Source organism: Taeniopygia guttata, chromosome 5 (genome assembly GCF_048771995.1).
Source record: "Taeniopygia guttata chromosome 5, bTaeGut7.mat, whole genome shotgun sequence".
Classification (NCBI taxonomy): domain Eukaryota; kingdom Metazoa; phylum Chordata; class Aves; order Passeriformes; family Estrildidae; genus Taeniopygia; species Taeniopygia guttata.
Window position 1 is genome coordinate 17010956 of NC_133030.1, and position 24699 is coordinate 17035654.

The 24699-nt window shown below is 40.8% G+C and overlaps 1 protein-coding gene across 7 annotated transcripts; it reads right to left on the reverse strand.

The window, feature by feature from the left end:
* Positions 1-1025: 1025 nt before the first annotated feature.
* HPS5 (HPS5 biogenesis of lysosomal organelles complex 2 subunit 2) lies at positions 1026-24650 on the reverse strand. Of its 7 annotated transcripts, XR_012056257.1 has the most exons (24): positions 23898-24144; positions 22861-23030; positions 22349-22459; positions 21446-21510; positions 20655-20847; positions 19055-19188; positions 18267-18482; positions 17886-17957; positions 17557-17645; positions 16374-16552; positions 15996-16154; positions 14753-14912; positions 12582-12705; positions 10679-10825; positions 10113-10187; positions 9031-9635; positions 7779-7902; positions 7442-7597; positions 6753-6872; positions 6333-6446; positions 5915-6021; positions 4949-5234; positions 2892-4480; positions 1026-2535 (listed from the first exon to the last, which is right to left on the reverse strand). XR_012056257.1 is itself a non-coding variant. In XM_030273867.4 (23 exons), exons 2-23 carry the CDS (start codon positions 22966-22968, stop codon positions 4420-4422), a joined length of 3405 nt encoding a protein of 1134 aa, XP_030129727.4. In that variant the 5' UTR covers positions 22969-23030; positions 24583-24650; the 3' UTR covers positions 1026-4419. The 7 variants fall into 7 exon arrangements, 6 of the variants coding, with proteins under 6 accessions (XP_030129727.4, XP_030129728.4, XP_030129726.4 ...); XM_030273867.4 differs by lacking the exon at positions 23898-24144 and adding an exon at positions 24583-24650 and having other exon boundaries at positions 1026-4480; XM_030273868.4 differs by lacking the exon at positions 23898-24144 and adding an exon at positions 24156-24287 and having other exon boundaries at positions 1026-4480.
* Positions 24651-24699: the final 49 nt, after the last annotated feature.

Consider the following 24699-nt stretch of genomic DNA (forward strand, 5'->3'; position numbering starts at 1 on the left):
AGGACAGCAGCAGTGACAACAATGCCAGAGCTGTGACAAAGCTGCAGCTTGGTGCGCCAGCAGGGAACAGCCTGAGCCTGCTTTCCCATATCCTCTTGTCCTGCACTCCAGGTCACAGCCCTTGGCTCACAGAAATGAACTGCAGCCAACACTGCTGCTTTCACAACAGAAAGAAGCAAAGCTCTGAGTATGGAGGAGGGTTTGAAAAGAGCATTTCTTCCTCCCCTAGCAATAAACCTTGGCAGCGTGTACACACTGGGAAACATAACACATTGAGGGGAACCTGGAGAACATATCTTGGTTTGTACATTCTGATGCAGTTAAGATAAAAAGCAACCCCATGCTGGTTGCTCTTTAACAGTAAATATCTATGAATGCAAACTATGTTCCACAAACATTCCACAATTTTGCAATCTAAGAAAGTCAGACTGAGAAAGGGGATGAGGTGAATTCCCAGCTTAGGCACAATAATATCTGCAGTTATTTCTTAATCCGGGAAAGAACAGTACCTTATTTATGTGTGCAATAACTCATTTCAGGAGTTTTGCCAAGTATTGAATATACACTACAAGTGACCTTGGGTTTATACACATGGAGAATGACTGGAAACTTGTCTCCTTTAAAAAAGCAGAATGAAAATGAAGGTATGTATCTGAAGTAAAACTGATTTACCCATAGGTTTCTAATAGTGAAATAAAGTATGACACTTTTTTCTTTGATAAAATACCACCAACCAGTTTCTGTTTAAAGTTGCTCCAGGATAAGCCCCCTTTATTCATCTCTGCTTCTCGAGGGTGTCTCCCACCACCAGTCACCCACAAAAACCAAAGCTGAGCTGCTGCTCATCTTCCCCATGAGGCTGGCTGAGCTGTCACTGATGTGTGCTCAGCTGGCTGACAGGAGTCTTGCTCTGTGCACCTGAGGCAGTTTCTGTTTCAGTCATTTCTGAACAGAAGACCCTCTCATTTCAGTCCCTTCCCCTTACCCTTATGAGATGAAAACAAACTCATCCAGAATAGGAAATATTCATTTCCAACTCTTTATTGACAGGCAAGTTAGTTGAAATGATGAACACAAGCTCACTTTAGACACAAAATCTGAACACTCAATTCCCATTATGTTACCTGCATTATGTTACCCTTCTGACATGATATACTTTCAAAAAAAGCTCTAACTGGAATTATGATTTACTGTAAAAAAAAAAAAAAAAAAAAGTACCCCAACCCTCAAAGTTAACCAAGTGTACAAAACCCCCACAGATGTAAGAAAGAGACTGATGTGTACACAAAATACACCAAGCAAATGGAGAAGAACCATTCAGAGGTAAGCCAGGCACATTCTCAGAAATCCAGGAACTCCTCTGAGGAAGGCAAGGGGAGCAGTCAGCTACACCACACACTGCATGAACCCGAGGTAGGTAACTGTGGCAGCCCCCGAGGCAGCAGCAGCTCATCTGGCAGGGAAGAGAACCAACACCATCTGGTAGGTGCCTGGCTCCCACTCGGAGTCCTACTGTGAGAGCATGGAGTATTCCTGATAGCACAGATCCTTCTATTTCCAATGGCAGAATGCAAACCACAGAAGCTTGAAAATTCTCTTTTTTAGAAAGAAATGCCTAGAAATAGTTTTAGAAATAGTTCTGTATTGGCTTTTCAGTAAGCAACACTCTGGCTGAAAGCCTGACATTATTCATTGTCGCCCTGGGACTTCCCTTCCCCTAGTGAAGCAACCATCCCTCCACACCCAACTTTTTCTTGCAGACAAGATAAAATAGTCTGCAGACTGCATCTCTCAAAAGGCCAAATGTTTTCCTCAATCCTATTTTGATTAAAAGCATTATTTTGCAGCACTACAAATGCTGTAAGTCTACATAAAGTTATTCCTTATAAAGCAGTATTTTCATATCATTTTACAACAAAACTATCAACTTTTAATTAAATTTAGTTCCAATTAATGCATTACTTTTTTATTTAAATGATATTTGTGAAAATTGAATATTGACCAGATGCTGTGGCCTTCTGCTTAAAATGTGAGTCAGACAATGAAGAGGATCAAAACTAGAAGCCTGAAAAGAAACTCGTCCAAAGATATATTAAATGTAGAAAGAATACAAGTACAAAGCATAGTTCTGTAAATGAGATATAAAATCCAAGTGATTTTGTGAATCTTCATTTTCAACCAGATATGTAAAAAGACTTCTTTCTTGATGGCAACATCTAAAAAATACTTATGTAAACCTTCAGCTTTTAAAAAATGCTATTAAAATAAATCCTATCACTTTCCCAAAATGTCAGAATTAATTGTGGAATTACCAAAGTTGACCTAGACTTCAAGAAAACATTTTGGCACTGCTTCCCAGTGTTCTGGAGAAATGGGCTGCTCCTGGCTTGGACACAGGGACTCTTCACCAAGCAAAAAACTGGCTGGATGGCCAGGCCCAGAGAGTGGTGGGAAATGGGAGTTTATCTAGCTGGGGCATGGTCACCAGCAGTGTTCCCCAGGGCTTGGTGATCTGTTTGAGGGATGGAGGGCAGCCTCAGCTGGCTGCAGACACACCAGTGATCTGTTTGAGGGATGGAGGGCAGCCTCAGGCAGCTGCAGACACACCAGTGATCTGTTTGAGGGATGGAGGGCAGCCTCAGGCAGCTGCAGACACACCAGTGATCTGTTTGAGGGGATGGAGGGCAGCCTCAGGCAGCTGCAGACACACCAGTGATCTGTTTGAGGGGATGGAGGGCAGCCTACAGCTGCAGACACTCCAGTGATCTGTTTGAGGGATGGAGGGCAGCCTCAGGCAGCTGCAGACACTCCAGTGATCTGTTTGAGGGATGGAGGGCAGCCTCAGGCAGCTGCAGACACTCCAGTGATCTGTTTGAGGGATGGAGGGCAGCCTCAGGCAGCTGCAGACACTCCAGGCTGCTGGGAGTGCTGATCTGCTGGAGGGCAGGAAGGCTCTGCAGAGGATCCGAGGGGCTGAGGCTCAGCCAGGCCAGGTGCCGGGGCTGTCCTGGGTCACAACAACCCCAGGCAGGGCCACGGGCTGGGCCAGAGGGGCTGGGACCCTGCTGGGCAGAAAAGGAGCTGGGGGTGCTGCTGACAGCAGCTGAACATGAGCCAGCAGCGCCAGGTGGCCAAGAAGGCCAAGGGCATCCTGGCCTGGATCAGCAATGGTGTGGCCAGCAGCACCAGGGCAGGGATTGTCCCTCTGTACTGGTGAGGGCACACCTCGAGTGCTGTGTCCAGCTTTGGGCTCCTCACTGCAAGAAAGACATTGAGGGGCTGAGTCCAGAGAAGGGAAATGGGAGGTGGTGGCGGGTCTGGGGCACAAGTCCTGTGAGGAGTGGCTGAGAGAGCTGGGGGTGTTCGGCTTGGAGAAAAGGAGGCTCAGGAGAGACCTCATGACCCTCTGCAACTGCCTGAAAGGAGGCTGCACCAGGTGGGGGTGGGTTTCTTTGAAGAAATGGCCCTAAGTTGCTCCAGGAGAACTTTTGATTGGATATCATGAATGTTGTCCAATACTGGAACAGGCTGTCCAGGGAAGTGGTGGAGTCATCATCCCTAGAAGCATTTAGAAGCCATGTAGAAGTGGACTTTGGACATAGCTGAGTGGAGGATTTGGCAGTGCTAGGCTCATGACTGGATCTTCAGGCTCTTTTGCAACTTAAATGACTCTGATTCCAATTCCACTGTCCCGAGGTTTGTTGGAGTATCACAACTGATGTTTGTGGTCACAGTGCACAAACAGGTATGGGCAATTTAGAAATACTGTGCTTGTAGTTTGACAGCAAGTTCATTTAACAAGATTGTCTGTTAATCAGCATTTTTAACCATAAATCCACTACTTAAAAATAATTCCCTCCAATTCTGAGACTTGGCTTGGTTAATGAATTTCAAATAGGCAAGGCCTGTCCATATAATTTAAGAAGGGGAAAAAACAAACAGGTACCATAACAGACATTTCTACAGCAACACTAAAGGTAAATGTCATTTACAGGAAAGTTAAACAAGTATAGACTTAGATACTTCCCAGGAATGGTTTCTCATGTATGCAAACAAAGAAACAAAAAAAAAATTTATACACCATAATTTAATACTTAGGGGCTCATATCCCTGAACACTTAAGTTATAAACTCAGAAAATAAATTCAGCAATTTTCATCTTGGAAATCTGCGAGCTTAATTTCAAGATAAATACTGTCTTTTTTTGATCTATATTCTACAGTTCAAAAGTAATCTCCAAAGGAATAAGAAGAACTGTCACCACTTCCAGGTCAGATACCTGCCAGATAGAGACTGGCTCAGTATACCTGAACTTTTAGACTGGAGTTTGTTATTTTTAAAGGCCTGTGGAATTTAAGAGGCACTTGAATATACAGTCATTACAGTATAAAATGTTCCCAGAGTTCTCCCAGTTTGTTTTCTATGCTTGCTGAGACCACAAAAACCGGTCACACCTTTCCAACATGGACTGAATCAGCGCTCTGCAATTAAAGCAAAGGGGAGAAAAAAAAAAAAAAGGTCAAAACAACAGGAAAAACAACATAGTTTTGGTTTGATGTTTAAAGAGAAGTTTGTAAAAAACATGACGGCATTTCAGAAGTAACATCCTGACATCACCTCACACTTTTGGAAGGAATAGGAGAGATCAGAGTCTGTACAGGTCTCAGCAGAACAGATCTCTTTCAGACAATCTCCTTCACATACAGTTCTAATGTATGATTTCCTGTTTCCTCATTTTCATTTTTAAAATACCTATATTGCAAAATAGGAACTTAAATAAGAGGAAAGGTTTCAAATGAGTCTAAAATAAGAGGAAAGCTTTCAGATGAGTCTAAAACCAAAGGTAAAAATATGAAGCACTTTATCTTCTTGTAAACCAAAAAGGAAGTTTAAAGCATGGAGGAGATCCAAAAAGAATAGTGTGGATCTTCTGCTGACACATCTCTTACCTCTGCCTTTTCTCAGCAATTCTCAGTATCTCACAAACACCAGTAAATCTCTCAGACAATTCTAGAGTCAAGCCACACTCCTGCAAGAGAGGCAAGGCACGATTTGGGCCAATGGCCTTGGCCAGCAACAGGGCAACATTTTCCACAGTGATGCAATCTGGGCAGCTCGGGCCTCCGTTGCTGACAGCATTCCCATTCTGTGGGCTGTGCTGGTGGAAAGCTGTGCTGTGATTCTGTGCGAGATGCAGAACAAACTTCCATTCTTCTATGGTCTCTGGAATGGAACCTAGATGTAAAAGGAGTTTGTTACATCATTGGAAAAACAGGGATTATTCTAAGACTACTATGTAAACTACATCTGTACTTAAACAGAAGTTAGCTATTCTGTTTTACTCTGAAATTTTAGGAGACCAAGCATTATCAACAAGCAAATTGTGCACTGAAATATACAGCCCTGGCTCAGTGTAAAGATTTTGTTCTTCACATAGTGCTTCACACATAACTTCACAATAGTTCAGTAGTCAAGGCTTTGGATTAAGTCAAGGAGAGAAAGTTTTGTCCATCTTAGGGCTGGAGTGAATTTTCTTATAAAGTTCTGCTTTGTGGTACAGTGCTTTGCTCACCCTAACTTCGGGTGTCTGCACATGTAGGGTGAGTTTTGTGCTGTGCAGGAAGTCTTCCTACTCCTCTGTTTACAACAGCAAGGTCAGCCTTTACTCCTAACTGATAAATAAATCAAGATTCTTTAACTTTCAAACATTTTCTAGCACAACTGATTTCACACAGTACAGCATGAAGATACTAGAGTATAACACCCATTTATGTGTTTCAAATATGCTGTACTACACACAGGGCTACAAAACCACTTCAACAAATAAGTATTCAACTCAGCTTTGGACAAACCGCTATATAAGGGCAGTTCCTACATTACAGGAGTATGTTTATTATAACTTAAGAACCACTAACCATCTTCTCCATTCAACAGGCTCAAATCATCCAAATGAACAATATTAGTAAAGGCTTCTATTCTTCTACCCAGCTCCAGACAGAGAAAAAGATATCCAGGCCAAAATCTTGAAAAAGAGAGTAAAGATTTCTATGAATCAAATACTCAGTTCAAACCAAAATAAAGTACAATCACATGATCATTGAAGTATCAGTTAAGACAAAAGCAACTAAATTTAATCAGTGTCAGAAACAGAGTAGGGATATGAGGAATACCTCCCATTTGGTTCATTAGATATTGAATATTCACCCTCAAAAAAGGAAAAGTTTTTAAAAAACCCTGTCCAAACAAGAAGCAGATAGTCATTTACATTTGTATCTTCTCAGAATCAGAATACCCACTAACCAAGTATCAACAATTACCAAGTTTTCTCCTTACCCATGTGATTTACAGATGTCAGCCATCTTCTCTTTCATAACAAAATCAGCTGGGAGTTTAATCAAGAGCAGAATGAGCTGGCTGTAGCCCCAAGTAAACAAATGCGATCGTGGCCTAGAAGATGAGAAATTCAGTTTTAAAGCATTATTGATTTTCTTCAGAACATTATGGCAGACTTATGAAAAGAGAGGAGGAATAATGAATGGAGGAATGAATGAAACACCATGTGCAATGTCAGTAGAGCAGTCACTCTGGAAGGCATTGCAAATAAAAGTTATTCAATCCTTTGGTTGTTTCTGCTGAACTCTGCAAAATGCTCCAAGGAGTCAGTGATCCAAACTTTCGTACAAAATCTAACCCAACACCAGACCTGTTAAGTCTTTCTGCTGCACTCAGGACCTTGCATGAAACTCACTTTACCTGGGATTTCCTTCCTCATCCACAGTGTTTGCCCTTTGTGGAGCATCATGAGAAACTGCCAAGCACAACCAATCCAACCGTACAGATTCCGGCTGCAGAAGAGACCTAAGGAGAAATGGCCTGGAAAACAAAGCAGACACTTAAAAAAAAGTCCTACAAGTTTTAAATATACCAGATAAGGAGAAGCAATGATTGTGTGTGGACAAATTAAAAAAAAAAAAAAAAAAAAAAAAGGCAGAGGTGGGGGATGGGATGTAAAATTAAACGTGGAAAAGCCTTAAATGATTTATGTCTCTATAAATTGAGGCAACCACAGAAAACCAAGTTTGCAGGTTGAGTTCTCACACATTTGGTTTGGGGTTTTTTTCGTTTGGTTTGCTTGGATTTTTTTAAAATGCCATATAACCCTGATATACTGAACTGCAGACATAAGAACAAAAAAAAGTCAATTCCATTAAAAGTATTTTTTAGGAAATCCCTTTTAAAACTAGATACTAACCTAACAAGAAGTCCACTCTAAGGCCAGCTACAAGCTGGCAGAATTACTTGGAACCTAATGCTTAAGAACACCAAACAGACAGATACAGAAACAGAAAAAAAGGCCCCCAAAAAGCCAAGACAAAAAAACCTCCACACAGCTATGCAATGAAGACAGCAGATAGATGAAAAGGATTCTACATTCCCCTCACCTTTTATCCTCTGGCTTAGATTTCACCAGACTATCTAAATATGCTAAAAAGTGAGCTGGATCATTTCTGCAAAGCTGTTTAATATCAGAAGGCAAAATAGAGGGGTGGAACTTGATCAAGGGCCGAAGAGCTGTTTCCCCAAATTTTTCATAAAGCCTGGAGAAAGAAAGAGAACAAAAACTATTTTCAGTACCAAACAGCAAAATATTTTTTTTCAGATCTCCTGCAAGTTCAAAATAGTACTGAAAGGTGATCTCTCTAAGAGAGTCCAGGAATCTTCATGACATGGTAAGTGAAGCAATTCCCACCAGGAAGTTCAGAAGATTTAGGTACAAACCTTTGAGCATGTGCCAGCAACAGTGGGCTGTCATCCCATGGCCCCAGATCATGCAGCAGCTTCAATATTTTCAACATATCTTCACTTTCCATTGCTAAAGCCACTGGACTGTGAGAAGTTATTTCTGAAATATATCAGTGCACAAGTTATAAGATTTGGGCAATTTTTTTTTTTTTTCATTAGCATGTCCTGGCCCTCCTTTTGTCCTTCTGCTGAACAACAGCTATCACTGCTTTCATGGGAAGTTCAACACCCACCTCAATCCTGATGCCTGGTATTAATCTCCAGGCACAAGTGTCCAACTAAGGACAAACTACGAAGGCATACACTACTTTCACTTCTAGGGCTCTCAGAATCCAGTGATATTCCCAGAAACACAAACACCAATCCTCAAAGAAAGATTCTGTTGTTTATCTGCTCTCTGCTGGAGCAGAATCAAAGCTAAGGCTTTAATTCATTCTTAAAAGAAATACATAAGGCAGCAGCCAAGTGCAGAGAACAGAAAAGTTCTGTTTTCCAATATCATCATGAAGCTTTGGTTCAATAAAACTGAAGATGCATCAAAAAGATCAGAAACTATTTCTGTGGAACAGGGAAGTGTGACGTGATCACAAGCCACTCATCTGCATGGAACCACCTATTCCATACAGTTTTGTTTCATATTAACCTTGCACATTCCTGTACAAGCCAAATTGGCTAGTGCAACTGCTGAAGACCCTCCTCTCCCTTCTGCCTTGTTTCTACAGACTTGTGATTCTAATTATGATGCTTTTGCTCATGTTTGTAAATAGGCTGGGATCACTACAGTGCTCCATTAACAAGGTCCATGCAACTAACAGGTTCAAAGCTGCAAAGTGGGAGGAGGACAATCTCTCTCCAAGGAGCCAACACTTTTTTTTTTAAGAAATCACAGGTTATTCTGAGTTGAAAGGGACCCACAATGATCATCAAGTCCACCTCTTAAGTGGTGGTCCATACAGGGCTTGAACCCACAATGCTGGGATTATTAGCACAATGTTCTAACCAGCTGAGCTAATAACTTCCTAAGGGAAGTATCTGGGGGAAAAACAATCAACCAAACAACCCAAAACCAGAACAAACTCCCACACACCAGTAATCCTCCCCCTGCCACACTACACTGGCAGAAGGAAAATCTTCAGACACGATTATGAGAGTCTTCAAGTTTTTTTTCTTTCTTTTTTCTCCCAGTCTTATTTTCAGTTTAAGAAGCAATACAACGTTCATCATTTACCTTTCAATCCTGCAATGTATGTCTCCCATACATTAGGGCTAGTGGCACATGTGGTTATAATGCACTGCTTTACTCTCTTTAAATCCAAAAGGAAGAAGTAGCTTCGCATAAACCTACAAGCCAAGGTCCCTGAGGCTGCTGGTGGCAGACTTCCCTCAGAGCTCTCCTCAGACTCAGCAGTCCCACCAGAAAAGACATGCAGCTCAAAGCACAGGGTGGTCAGCTCCACGAGATCTTTCAGAACATCAGGTTCCATGACACACGGAGAAGACACCCGAAAGCCACAGCCCAGAGGCCCTGTCACATCAGTACCATTTTCACACATGGTTTTGCTCACACAGGTTTCATCAGTATTTTCCTTTTCAATGCAGTCTTCCAAAATACCACTCTGTTCCTTGTGTGCTGGGTCTCTGTCAGCTGAAGCCACCTGCAGGGTCTCCTCCAGGACTGCCCTCTGATCTTCAGCACTCACAGCCTTGCTTTTGTTAACAGACACAGCAGAATGCTCCTTGCTGAATTTTTCTTCTAGATAGACAAGCCATTCCTGTAAGACTCTTCTCATACATTGAGGTTCTAACAAAACCAGGGGATCCTGGAGCTTGGCCCTGCAGCATAAAAAAGAAGTTTGCTAAGTTTAACAATTATAAGATGCCACAAGTGAAGTTTTAAATAGGTTTCGTGTAACTATTCCCTAGACTTGACTCTGACTCAGTTGTTGGGTTTTTTGCGATTTTGATTTCAAACAGAACTTAGGCTACTTCATACTGTCTACATATGACCTCAGCATATTTTGAGCTCCCTAGGATTTCTTTCAGAATGAATTTTTATTTGTGATTTTCATTTTTTTAAACTATGCCTGCATTTAAGACAAAGGGATAATGCTAGAAGAGCTTCTAGTGAGTTTTGCTTGTTTTTAAAAAGAGGAATCAAGTCATCCACTAAATGAGATTCTTTCAGGTTATGTTAATAGACATTTAGAGCATCACTCTTACATGCACGTAAAATGAAAGAAAAACTTAAAAAAACCAATTTTTTCTGCCAAAGCCCTACATATCTATACAGTAATAAGTTTCTCTGCTTACATCGTTTCTGCTGTTGCAGCCTCGAGATCTCTCAGACGGTCCTCCTCAGGAAGCTGGCATTTCTGGGGTTCTGACCTTGAAAAGCAAATTCAGTTCAGTCTTATCTGAAGTATTAACTTCAATAATTATGTGAGGATTTACTGAAAAATTTCTTCAACACTAATTCCTTTATTAAATACAAAGCTATCACTTGTAAGAAGGAACAGCTCAACAGAAATTATGGATAAACTGGGCATGAAGAGCAACAGATAATACTATTTTTGTGGCTATTATTGCTTCTACTCCAGCTACAGTAGATTTCTGCAGGTGCTGAACAAAAAACAGTACCATGCCGCTGTATGAAAGTTAGTCCAAACTGGTAAATAAGCACTGGAATATGAAATTACTTAGCTCTGTGTTCATTGCCTCATCAGCTCTAAGAATATAGTTGGGAGAACCACTGAAACCCACCACAGGCAGCTAGAAAAAACCTAATGCCAAGTTCCTCACTCTGCTTGAAAGACTTTTTTCCATCCTAAGGACATCCAGCAAATACAACTGCTAAGAAAATGTGATTTTGCACTCACTCTTTTTCTTCCTGGGGAGATCCTACTGGATTAAGAGTTAGCTCTGGAAGCTGCTCATCATCCTTTGCTTCATGCTTCCCTCTAGATTCAGGACTTATATGAAGTGTGCCAATCTTTTCCGTGGTTTTGCGTACAAAGCTGGAAACACTAAGAATCACAAGTTCAAACATTTAAAATCAGATGTTTAAAAGCAAACAAACCAAGCACTCTTTTCATTCAAACCATAATTTCTGAGATTTTATAATCTGAAGAACTCTTGAGAAAAGGATGAGAGCAGTGATGACCAACAGGAACAAAACTTACTAAGAACCTGCTCAAAATTCATACTCCAGCCGTGATCATGTCTTCATCACAGAATAGAAACCTGAAATATTCAACACTCCTGCTGGAGAAGCAGGATCATATACCAACATGAGCCATAGATTTTTGACATGTATGTGTAATTTGAATGCAAATAAATGCAGATTGGCTACATTTTAGCTTTTGCATTTTAAAGCTTTTACACATAAAGCATCTTTTGGAAATTATGTCAGCCTTGGTGGTAAGAAACCACTTTACAATGCTTCAAATTAATTCTTCAGATTACAAAGCTCACCAACTATGTCCTTTTCACTCAGCAGTCCCTATTCCTTCAGGTATTTTATTGGAGAGAAAGCTCAATGAACATAGCAGAACTCAATTATTTCTACTACTGCCATGAAGAGAACTAGGTCAACAAGACTTGAACAGAAAAATAAGCTTCCTGCTTTCTGCTCTAGAACTAAAAAAAAAACCCCAAAAACCAAAAAAACACACAAAAACCAACCCAGCATTTTTTACTATAACAAGGTATAGCAAAGGTTGAAGCTTGCTGCAGAAGGCAGAAAGAAAGGATTCAAATCTAGCAAAACAATTGGATTTGAATGTATAGAAGGATTAAAGCTACTTTTTAAAATTAACTGTAAATATGATAGTATTTTATTTAATGGTTAATTGCATGCAGGAAATACTTGAAAACGTAGCTTTCATTATCAGCAGAAACTAGTAAGGTACTCAAGGCTGCTTACAGTTTAGAAAGAACTCAAAACATTGCATGTACTTCTGATGTTTATTCTGAGACCCTCACACTGCTGATAGCAGCCACAATTCTTTGTTGCAGGACATGATTTACATACTGAAGTGATCAAAAGGGAAGGCTGTGCAATTTTTTCAGATCATTGCCAGGTCAGAGATATTTTAGCTAAGTAATTAACATACAGCACTTTCATAAAAAAAAAAAAAAGTTAAATATTTAACACCATCACCTTTTTATTTGTACACCCACCCACTTATCCTCCATTTTTTTAAAAAAGAGTTTTAAAATACCAATGTGATTTACACAGAAAATGGATACAGATCTAAGTGCAGCAGGTATAAGCTACAGTTATTCCATAAGTGTTTGGGAAACCAATTAGATTTGCTGAAAAGTTCATGTGGGGATAGGACTTTGCAAGTGTGTTTTAGCAATATCTATCTGCTTTGAATATTTTTATGTTTGTCCCTATGCAACATAAGAAGATTTTCCCTTAAGATACAGGAAGGCAAAATCCCAAAACAATATTCAGTAAATTTTCCTTTGACTACAAACCACAAGCAGAGTTTACAGGGTAACAGTAAACATTCCTAGACATGTAACAATTATTAACTGTTTAAAACTGAGGTTGAAGTCTTAGCTCCACTGAAGTTACCAGCAGCTCTTTGTATCTTCACCAGAGCCAAAATTAAGACTTAAACTGTCTGGCAAACCCGACTTCATCTCTGGTGTTCCAGTTCATTTGTTACAGGTTTGCAGAACAGAGCATGAACTAAACCACACAATGCTACAAATCCAGGGGACAGAAGAGGGCAAGATGTAATGGATGAGTGAAGCTGCTGCACGTTTTACCTTTCTTTGACAGCTTGCAGAGAGACGAGAGGAGGTGGGGAACGGAATGACAAAGGAATACTGAATGGGAGAAATGTCTCATTCCGGTCAGTCTCAACCACCACAGATGCATGAGATACGTTCTCTGACAAATGGAATTGAAATAAAAAGTCATGAAACAGTGGCCTAGCAAAAAAAATGAAACAGTGAAATGAACTGCAAGTCACTAATTCATTAATGAATAACCTGCTCACCATACTTTCCTTTATAATACTCAAGAATTCATGGAGCCAGGTTTCAAGGGCCATTTTACTACTGACTTTGAACCTAGCTAAGTCTGCTTTGCTAATAGTGTTTTGGCTTTATAGCAAGGCAAATAGCGATCAACAATGGTATGAAAACTGTCTTCTAAAACTAGACTTACAGACCATTTAGAGGACAAAACCTTGATTTAATCCACTGAGTTATTTATACATCTAGGAAAATTAAGTAGTGTGGCATACATCAATTCACAACTGATTGTAAAGTCAGTCATGACCATGATTTCCAAAATCTAAATCACACGTGAACAGAGAGACATATAAGCCATGTTTAGGGTATAAATTACCCTCTTATTTGAAAGGACTTAAAAATCTAAGTGAGCCCACAGCTCTCTGGCTTTTGCTAACAATCACAGGAAATACAGAATCACTGACTATTTCCTTTTCTCTCCTATATCCTTAACAGTATTTACAATGTGTTTTGCTTAATAATTTTCTGGTACAAACACACACTATCGTTAAGTGATGTCAACAAGAAAAAAGGGATCATTTTAAGCCAGGATGACACTGCACTTTGCAACAGTCAGCAGTAAGCACAGCAGTGAGAGGAAAAGATGCTGCCCTGTTACAGAAAATCTACCATCAAAATCCCTCAAGGGATTCTGTGCCTAAAGGTCACAACTGACTTTACAATTGGCTGTAAATAAGGCTGCTTTTGTTCATTATGCAGACTAGAAACCCAAAAACTCATTACATCTTATGCCATTGTGAGCAGGGCAATAGTAAATCCATTTCTTCCAAATACCAAATCAAGTACTCGTGCTTCAAGAAGCATCTAGAACTTCTCTACTTGGAAGTAACCAACAAATTTGTTATCTCTTGTGGAACTCACAACCTTTCTATCTTCTGACATTCAAAAATTAAGTCACCAAATTTTCACTTTTAATGTTGGGAATTATGTGTTTCAGAGTTTGCTCACTTGTTTTTATGGTGATGTAGGTAAAGAGGCACATGTACACCTAAGCGTATCTCAGGACAACACTACTGATAAGTAGCGAATTAAATACCCATTTCTGCACTCTCCCTCCCCAGTGTGGTTTTCTCCAAAGCATCCAAATTCTCTCAATCCTCAAATGGCACATACTCCTTGCCAAAGCTAAAAAATAGCCTTTTTAAAGGAAAGACTCTCTATAATACTTAGAACTAAGGCAGCTCCTCATCATCCCAGGTTTCTGCATCCCTTCCCAATCCCAACCACTGCAGAGAACAAAAGCCATTACAGTCTCATTCTAGCTTAAGCCCAGTGACAGGCATTTGCCAGAAAATAAAAAAGCTCCCTGCATGGGCTTAATGTTAGTTATTAACTATTCTAGCACCCCAACACTAACATTTACAGGTGTAAGAGATGATCCCCTGTACAAAGGAAACCCTGTGAGAAAGTTAAGGACACTTAATCAAAGTCCTTCTGCTTTCCCTGAAGAAATGTAAGCCACAATCCAAATTAAGAAATTTACTGGAACAAACATTACAAAAGGATACTGGCAGCAAACAAATCTTGTTTGAAGCTGAATTGATACTGGCATAGACAGCTGAAAGAATCTTAGCACTAAATGCTCACATACACATGGAGAGGGGGAAGCAAGCTGGAGTGAAGCCCTTGCTTCGTAAAGCCCTCTGGACCTTTTGTTTTATTTCACTGGGTTTTGTTTGCTTTTAAGCCTGGATTCTGTGGAACCATCTTTTCAACCCAATGTTTCAGGAAGGATTTTAACCGGAAGTTGGGGTGACACTTTCAATTGATCAAATTACACGTATTAATAATGAATAACTTGAAAGTGGAAAGTAAGAGCACAGAGCCAACCCAGTCAAATTCTTGCAGAGTAAACAAGAAACCGAGAACATTCAACAAACATTTTCATTAAGAAACATTACCAAGTTCTAGTTGTTCATCTTCATGGTGTGCTGGAAATTCTTTAAGTCTCTCATCTTCTGAGAATGTTTGACTGTGGAGGGAACACGAGTCTTCATCTGACTGACTGCCCCTTCGACTGATAACACGGTAGATTCCAGAGTCTAGGACACTGAAGCTTTCCTGTCAGACCAAGGAGGGGAGTTAGACACCATGTGAGTTGCACTTCCTTGTTCAACTTTCTGCAATAAACTCAACCAAATGTACCACACAAACTCAACCAATTGTACCCACCTCAGAGCATTTCATAATTCACTGCTTAGAAAACTCCTATTTAACAGAGTACTTCTACCATATCCAGAATACAAAAAGACACAGATGCCAGCAAGTGTGCAGTTCAGTGATTTTAAAAAGATGTGTATGCTGCAATTGCTTTTAGAAAAGCAGCCTGTGGAACAACTGGTGTACCCAGTGCAAGACAAAACCCACCTCAGCTTTAGTCCTTCAGTCAAGACTTTCACTTTGTAGCGGCATACCTAAGAATCTGTCTTCCTGCTGGACAGCCATACACAGCTAGCACAACTATAGACCCCACAAAACTAAATAGTTTCAGGACCAATACACATTTTTTTGCTCATGGTTTACTTTTGCAGTGGGTAATGAAGGAAAACTTGTCGACCCCATCAAGATGGTATTTACATTACTTGGCTTTTTAAACTTTCCTTTTAAACACTGTTAAAGTGAAAGCAGGAGCTGATATTGTATAAACTATGAAATATTTCCCCTTTCTTGAAAAGCAGCTGTATATTTATTAGAAATATGCTTTCATTTTATTTAGAGCTTTCTCCTTAAGCTTCTTAGAGTGTGGCAATTTTTTAAATAGAGCTAAGATAGCTCTGAGCACTCAGACATTCATTTTCATCACATAAAACTAGAGTTATAACCAAGACTACCTTTACTGAAGTACATTAAAACATTAAACAGAGCTGTGGAAAAAATCATCTTCGTATCAATCTTTGTCCACATCTCAGCAATTGCCCTAAAATAATATGGGAAAGAGGGAAAGCGGCAGAGGTCTGAGCTTACAGAATGCAAGTAGTGATGTTTTATACCACTTCACCCCACCTAGTTTTAGAATACAGCATTATGGGCTATAGTAGACAGGGTAGAAATGAAAGCCTCATCTTCCAAGTGAGCAATGGGGTGACTTCAAGCCATAAAGATAAAACCTGTAGATAACATTTCTGGCACTACCAATACACATACATGAGATGAAATACTGCTCCTTCTACTGCTGCATGCAGAATCTAGAGGTTCGAGCTTTGCAATCAGCTCTTCCAGTTGCGCAGTGAGATCTTGCTGAGTTGATGCATCCAGCTGAGACTTCAAGTGCTCCAGCTTGTCTAGAGGCAAATTTTTTCTTGCCTAAAAGCACCCAGTGAAACAGAAGCATTATTATTTCTAATGCACATGTGAAAACAAAACATATATGCAGGATGATTTTAACCCTTAAAGTATAATGTTTAGACACCCTTAAAAACTCCAACAAAATGAATCTCAGTAACTATGAAACTTAATGGAGGGAGGGGAGGAAAGACAGTGAAGTTGTACTGCACATTTACGATGAGATATATATTTACTTACTCTGCAAGAAACAACTGAATTTTGGAAGAGACAAGAGACCCTGGCAGCTAGAGTCCAGAACCCTCTTCTCATCAGACGCTCTATGCAGCGATCGACCAGCAGTAGGGAGAGGTGCACAACTTTCCCATTTGTATGCAGACAGAACAACTCACTCTTGTGAACTGCAATATCCTGAATATCTGCAAAATCACACACAGAGCAATACCTGAAGGACTGAAGTCATTAACCAACATTCCTTTCTGTCCCTGAAAGAAGGTGAAAGCATATTCCCACCTGACTGTAAATGAGTGCAAAGCACGAGAGGCACGGGGAAAACAAACACTGAGGAGTGCCAACCTAGCACCTAATCACTATAAAACAGTGTCAAAAACCTTCCAGAGCTCCATTTCTAGAAAACATTCAAAAAATACACTAAACTACCAAAATGTTTCCTTTTGCTCCAAGATAAAAAATTAAAGCCTGATAAAGATGACAAATACAGTTATGTATTTGTCATTTTTATCAGGCTTTAATTTTTGAAACAGAAGGAAAATATTCACTTTGGATCAGAAGGAAAATATTCACTGGTAAAAAAACCAACTTTGGCCTTCCAGAAGTTTTCAAATACAATACTTATGCTGTATGCAAACACTCCACAACAAAGGTATTGCAAACTTAACACCAAAATGGGAAGAGGGGGAAAGAGTGACTGACAATAACTATTGTAGGACTCTGCTTACAACCAAACACATCCCTGTTTATGAGCCTTCACTCATTTGCCAAATAAATATATTCCCTGTATGCAATTTAGACAGATTTTAGGGGAAAAAAAAAAACAAAACAGGTTTTAAACTTTCAGCAGACAGATTATCCTTCATAGGACAACTGACAATGAGCTTGAGTAAAGAGGAAAGGATACTGCAGGTTAATCACGTGTATTTTAACTACCGTATTTTATGAGTCACTCTACACCATGTTTTGTTGCTCCAGAAGCTTGCTTTGAGATGTATGGAAGGAGGGGTTGGCTGAAGGAGGCATGGAAATAGTTAATATTCAAGGATATATAAGACACATGACAAGTTTTTTATAAATATTCTGCAATCCAGCTGCAGAAATTGAGCTTTAATAGCTTCCATGCTAGGCAAGGACTTCAGGAAAATAACAGACAATGTTTCAAAGCAATGTTTAAGAACTTTTAGTTTACCTTTAACTTCACTCCAGAGCAAGACTTGAAGACTTTGGGGAAGAAAAATATAAATGCCTCTTTCTGTCCAGGTCACCACACAGTGCTCACTGCAATCAAAGGATATGGTAATGGAGCAACAGTCAGTTGTGGTAAAATAAGTTAAATAAAAAAAAGTAAAATATACAGGGATTGCATTGTCTTAAGTATAACAAGCAAGATGTGAGACAGGTTTAGCATGATACTTGGAAAAATGTTATGCAAAAACCCGAAGTTGGTAATGTAAATTAGGAGAATATATAATTTTTAAGCCTACTTTATCAACAGGAAGGTATGCTGTCAATACTCACGTCAAATACAGCAGTTTGGGGAAAGATAAAGATTGTGGAGAGCAGCTGGAACCAGTATAATGAGGATCCTGCCTGCAAAATAAAATTATTATCAAGTACAAGCATAATTACAATAACAAAACTTTCTAAAATTATTAATCCTGTAAATACATGGCTGGCTTAAATAAACATAGCCTCATGACAGCAGAATTCATTGTGCTCACAGACACAGCTGCAGAAATCAGGGTTTTGGCATTTTTGATAATTACTGGCTACACCTCTTAGGGGAGACTGTATTAAGACGACAACTAGGATTAACATTTGACTGAAGGAGGAGTTCAGTCTTTTCAGTCTTAAGGATGTCCCAAACAAGTTTATCACTGATAACACTCATGTTTCTACCTGAGAGTAATAACAGGAAGAGGTGGTGATGAGAGCAGCTGCTTGAACTGATGTGTGCTTTGCACTTCCCCATCAAAGTTCACCTCCCACATCCTCGAGCCAGGTCGAGCACAGTATATTAATGGCTGCTGATTCCCACTGTTTTTTCCAACAGGAAAGAAACATGCTCCAAATTCTCCATCTCTCTCTTTATTGCCAATCTTCCAGAACTTCTCTCTAGAGGGGAAAAAATAAACTTGTTAAGTAAGCCAGCATTAACAAAAGCCCTATTTAATTTTATGGTTTTCTTAATAATAAAAAATACCTAATCCCAGCTGCTGAATTGGTTTTGGTGCTTAATAAAGAAATCTGTAATGAATATTACAAAGCCTGCCCAACGTTTGTACAAGACAGGGTGCAGAAATATTCATTAGTTGAAATGAATGCTCAGATCAAAGGGTTTTTTTCTCAGCAGAACCAGTTGTTCAACCTAATGATGGGAGAGTGAGAACATTCCCAGAAATCACTTCCAATCACATGAAAAATAAGACAGTGATTATGAACAGTCAGCATGAATTTATGGAAGGGAAATCATGTTAACAGCCCTCTACAACAGAATGACTGGCTGGGTAGTTCAGGGGGGAACAGCGGATGTTGCTTATCTTGATTTCAGTAAAACTCTTGACACTACCTCTCCCAACATCTTCAGAAACAGAGGGAGCATGGGCTAGATAAAGAGACACTGATGTCATTTCAGAAGCTGTGTGTGACTCTGAAGTCCAGTATTTCAGAAATAAAACAGAACTTACCTCTCAGTATCACATAAATAAGTGCGGGTAAGTGAAGATATGAGCAGTCTTCCATCCAAATAATCAAGCTGAACCACCCGAGAATCTACAGTGGTTATAATCTGGACAGGAAACATCACAAAAGTAGCAGCAGCCTACAGATAAAGAGAAAAAAAAAAAAAAAAAGAAAACATGCTGGTCTTTAATTCAAAGTAAAGACTGATTCATTATGTTAAAATAGCAAAATTCAGCAAAGACTCATGTATGCTATGAATACACAACAAAAGACCTTCTCTGTCTTTACAAAGCAAGGCTACAATGCTCAGAAGCACAAGAGTCTAAATCCTCCTTTTCCCAAAACCACTATTAAAGATTTAAGGAAAAAAAAAAAAGTTATATCCCTGTAGCATCCTGATATTTCTTTATAAAAGGATTTCTTCCTGTAACATTGAGAGAGGGTTTTATTCCTGCTATTGTAAGCTTTGTGCTTTTTCTTCCAATTCTCCCTACAGGTATGTTGAGCTAGCAGTTTTATGGAAACAGACCAGAGAGATTAATTGATACCAAAACCAAGTTTTACTGGAATCAGATTGTTCACAAACTCACCTTCTCTGTTACCCTGCTGCAAATTATCTACATACTATTTATCCTACCAGTGTCTCAGTTTGCATGGGTGGATGAACAGTCTCAGATAGACTTATGGATAAGAAAACTACTGAGAACTGCATTCGAATTTACTATCAGTTACCATTTTTGCCAGCTTAGAGTTGTTTTCCCTTCTTAGGAATATGACAAAGTGCATTATCTGAGAAATCCAACAGTCCTGCTCCTTTAATAGGCTTGAAGAGACACAGATTCCATGGGCCTTTCTCCTCTCTTCCCACAGCTGAATTTCTCCCATCCTTTACTTAAATGTTGTAATGGTCTTGCTACTTCTAAGTCAATTTTCCATCAAAATCTTCCATGAGGGCTAGAAAGGACCTGGACAAACAACTATTTCTAAGTTCTGTTCCTTTTTACTAACTATAAAATAAAGGACCCAGTAGAGGTAAAAGCTAAAGAACACTTAAGGGCCAGAAATCAGGCTGCTATCACTAACAGGTGTGTCCTTTGCACAAAATATAAAGCATGTAGGCTCAATGACCACATACCATTTATTTATCTAATCCAGATGTTTAAGAATGAGAGCATCCAGAGAAAGCCAAGCAAAACCAGTCTGGGACTGCTCTTTCTCTGACCAACAGCTTAATTGAGGACTAAACCAAACAGCTGAACCTGTAGCTGGAGTCTAAGGAATCCAATAGGCTCAGAAACACCAAGACCTTTAACTTTGGTACTTGTAAATTCCAAGAAGCAGGAGATTGACCACTTTTTAATTCTGAACATTTGAAAGCCTCTTCAAATTGCATTACTAAAATAGATAGACTAAGGATGGGGGGAATTCATGAGTCAGGATTTCTATGGTTGTCTCAAGAGACTGGTTCTTCATCCTAATAGTTAAAGCTACCAAAACTTCATCAGCTGGCAAGTCCTGCTCTGTTCCACTTTGCTAAAACAAACAAAGAGATTCCACACATCATCCCCAGTGAACGAAGCTCAATCAAAGTATACAGCATTTTACCTTCCCTTGTTTTGATGTGTTAATCTTGATGGCTGATACTTTTCCCACATGATCTCCTACAAAAACTCGAAGGGCAGCTGTATCCCAACACAAAGCTGTGACTTTTCTGCCCTTATGCTCAGAGGAAACATAAATCCGTTCTGGCTTCCCACGACGCTCCTGATTCAGCTCCCAGACTACTACAAGGCCTTGGCTACAAGAAGTTAAAAAGAGAATACAGGCTGAAAATAAGTCTTCTAATGTTTTATCAGTTAATATAGATGCGTTTTCCCAAAGAAAGAGGAGACCCAAGCAAAGCAGCATGCCTCAGAGCTGGTTCTGTTGGAGGTTGCATGCTTTCAGCAAGCGTCACACTTAATTCTGGAGAATAAGTGTCCTTCTTTGCACAAAAATGTATAAGCAGCTTTGTAAGGCTATTCTTACAGTTGTTACACTTGCCAGTGAGGATGTGGAAAAACATTTAAATGGATTTTATGAAATATAAGTGGAATTAACCAGCAATCTCACTCTACCATGTTAATGAGAAGGCTTCTTTTCATGCTGAAAGATCTCAGCCATTTACCATCATAATTTCACAGGCATGAGTTCTGCCATAGATGTTCTGTTACAGAAATAATACTTAACCTAGAATGACTAGTCAAGAAAAAAAAGTTAAGCAAACTGTATGCAGAGAATTATCCTGTAGGGGCCTCTACCAGCTAACCTAAGTTAACTCTGAGTTCTCAGCAGCTGTCCATGTCTGAAACTTGAAGCTTCTTAAAAATATTAAGGTTTGTGAGTAGACCACTCACCTGGTGGCAACAGCAACGTAGTCTTCATCATGCAAACAACAGGCCACCCGGGAAATGGCACCTTCCTGAAAGCAAGCACATGAGTAAGAGCAGGTGAAACTTGTTCCTGTACTGCCACTACCACTGTGCAGCTTTTATCTTTAACATATAAACCAGATTCATGTCAACAGATGCTACCACTCTGCTGTGATGTGGCTGGTTTTTTACTGTTTGCTTGGGTTTTGCTTGCTAACACTGAGTTTACTCCAAGATGCAGCTGACAACAACACGCTAACGTCAAGAGCAAGGACTGCACTGAGCTCTCTGATTTGGAAAGCACAGAAATCACTCTTCTGTCCTCACACCTTTGGAAGATGTTTTGAGAGAATTAAGTGAGATGCTCCCAGCCTTAAAAAAACTGGCTGCATTCATGCTATATTGGAAGCAGCAGTGGCTCCTAAGAAATAGCACCTGGCTTTACAAATAACAATCCCTGTTCCACAATCTCTTCCAGCAACAGCAAGTAGCCTATCATTTTTTCACTTATCCAGGTATATCACAGTGGACACTCAAACACTGGGAGTTATCTACTTGTGAGTTGCTCTGGTTTCATATAGAAAATTTTCTTCCAATCCTTAAATATTCAAATAACTCTGTTGCTGTTGTTAAAAAGTAAGAATTTGAAAAACAAAGGTCTGACACTCTGAAGTAATATTTTTCACAGCTTATGAAATCTAATATACCATACACTGTGGGGATAGCCTCCAGAACCACAACCTATTTTAAACACATCAGTCCAAAATGTCACCTTCTTTGGACAACCCAGTAAGCTGAAGATAATTATTGGCTCTTAAAATTTACTTGAAATAATGTTTCTTCCTCAGCCCCATTTTTGGAAATTTTCATTTAAAATTTTATCCTTACCTTGTGAGTGAGAAAAAGTCTTTGCTTCCAACCATCCTTCTGGATAAGGTTCAGTCCTCCTCCTGAGCTGCCTAGAGCCAGCCATCTCTTTGACACATCTATACACGTGCACTGAAGGAATAAAAATCATAATGCATAACCTGGTAAGTTCTCATCACAGCATCTTTTTCTTGCATTACTATACTGGGTTTTTAAAAGCCTTCATTGTTTGCCAGCTGTATGTACCACTCCTGAACCACTGGCAGGGAAGATTATTAAAGAGCACTCTGCAATTGGAGCAAACACCGTAAGCTGTGTCAGGCTTTTACCCACAGCTGCATTAAGGAAACACACAGAGCAACAGGGTCCATTATCTTCACTCTTTCTTCCCAAAGCACTCCCCCTGCTAGGACAGCATGCACACACTCCAGAAAGAGTTAGATTAATCCTATGGCTTAATCAAATAATTAGCCAAATGCAGTAATTACTTGAATTTTTTAAAAATTAAAAAAAGCCATACACCACAAACTCACCTTAAGACGACTGGAATCCAACCTGAGCGCAGAAAGCAACGGATCCAAACACTCCAACTCTGCCAAGACATGGTTGTAAGAGTCTGGAATTACTGGCACAGAGGCCATGGATGCACACAACTAGTGCTGCTCACTCATAGGCGTGTTACAGCTTCAGCTTTTAGCTGTACCTGCCAAAAATAAAGATCTTGATTAGCTCACTTTTTAGTATTAGAGCTGGAGTTCCACACTTAAACACTAAGTGTTTTCCTCAAAAAACATCAGGTTTCAGTTTGCCAAAAAGAGGTCCAAGGGCTGGAAAATAAGACTCCTGCTTAATTTATAAGAAGTTCTTGTTCAAGTTAATTTCTGAAAACTTAACCTATCAGATAACGCACCTGGAAATATTTAAACTCTAGTTATGTTTACATTTGCCTATGAAACAAGTTAACGTATAGCTACAGAAAACACCTTGTTTTCTGGAAAAATTCATGTTTCCCCACAGCACGCAGCCTTGATTTGAAACTAACTTTCTCAAGGAAAACATTTAGCATTGGTATAACTACAACATCTTCTCCCCCAAAAGTAAATTTAAAGAACATAATTCTCAAGTTATACTAAATTCAGAATTAGCTGCATTTATGCATTTTGATACAATTATAAGCTATTCTCTCCACTGCATGTCTTTTCCCGCATTCAAGTGATAACACAGAGTGAAAACCAAGAATTAAATAACCACTAAAATCACAATCTCATATTTTTCCTAAGCAGCACATACTTTGAAATAACTTCTCATTGAGTTTAAAGTTTAAACCTGTACATTGCTTAACAAAACGCTAAACCTGTTACACTGCACAGGCAAGTCCCGGAATTTCTAAGTAACCTTCAGTATGCGGTCCCATAAATTAAGGAACTGCCTCCCAGAAAACCCGTCACGGGAGAAATTCACATTTCCTCAAAAGAAAAGCGAAGGCTCACTCTCACCAGGCACTAGGAAAAGGGAAGAGGCACATTTAGCCAACGAAACTAAAAGTTATTTCCCAAAGCGTCTTAAAAACCTTTATGGTCACTTCTGCCCTGCCCGCTGCTCTCTGCCACATCCCGCCTGCGTGGCCCGAGCTCCAGCCGGGGCTGCACCGCGGGGTCTGGCTCCCGTAGCCGGAGTGAGGCGAAGGATCGCAAAGGGCAGAAGGAGCCCTACCCAAACCGCTTCAGAAACCGCGGCGGGGGGATGAGAGCCGAGAGCCGAGCCCCGGCGGGGCACAGGAAGCACCGCTTGATGCTGCTGCCGCCGCTCCGCGCCGCCGCTCCCTCACCGCGCCCCGCGTTCTCCCGGTGCCGCTCGCGCCGCCGCCTCCAAACAGCGCGGCCACGTGACCGCGGGAGGGCGGGGCGGGAGCGCGCGCCCGCTCCGCGCCGCATCACGCGCCGCCCGCGCGGGAGGAGGAGGAGGGGGAGGAGGAGGAGGAAGCGGCGTCACGCGCGCGCACCCGCCCGCCGGCCACGTGACGCCGTGACGCGCGCGGCGCCCCCTCCCTCCTGGCGCGCGGGCCGGGGCCGAGGGGAGGCCCCTCCCCCGCAGCGAGGCGGCGCCGCCGACCCGGGAGCGGAGCAGGACGGGCCGCCGGGGCCCATGGCGGACGACGAGCGGGGCCCGCGCGGACGGGTGACGGCGGGGAACGGGCCGGGCCGGGCGCGGCGGGGATGGGCGCGGGGGCGGGGGGGGGGGGGCGGTGGCGGTACCGTTCTACTGCCGCGTAACTGCCCCCTCCGCCCGCCGCCGTCATGGCGACGGGGGAGCGGCCGCCACGTGACCGGGGCGGGGGCCGGGAGGGGCGCCGGCGCCACGTGACCTCCGGG

Excerpts from the sequence above, each read along its gene's own strand:
- HPS5 (XM_030273867.4), bottom strand. The coding sequence starts at position 22,968 with ATGGCCTCTGTGCCAGTAATTCCAGACTCTTACAACCATGTCTTGGCA. Across the intron at positions 17,646-17,885 it reads CCCAAACTGCTGTATTTGAC|TGAGCACTGTGTGGTGACCT; the intron begins GTGAGTATTGAC and ends CTTTGATTGCAG. Across the intron at positions 16,155-16,373 it reads ATTCAGTTGTTTCTTGCAGA|GCAAGAAAAAATTTGCCTCT; the intron begins GTAAGTAAATAT and ends GGGTGCTTTTAG.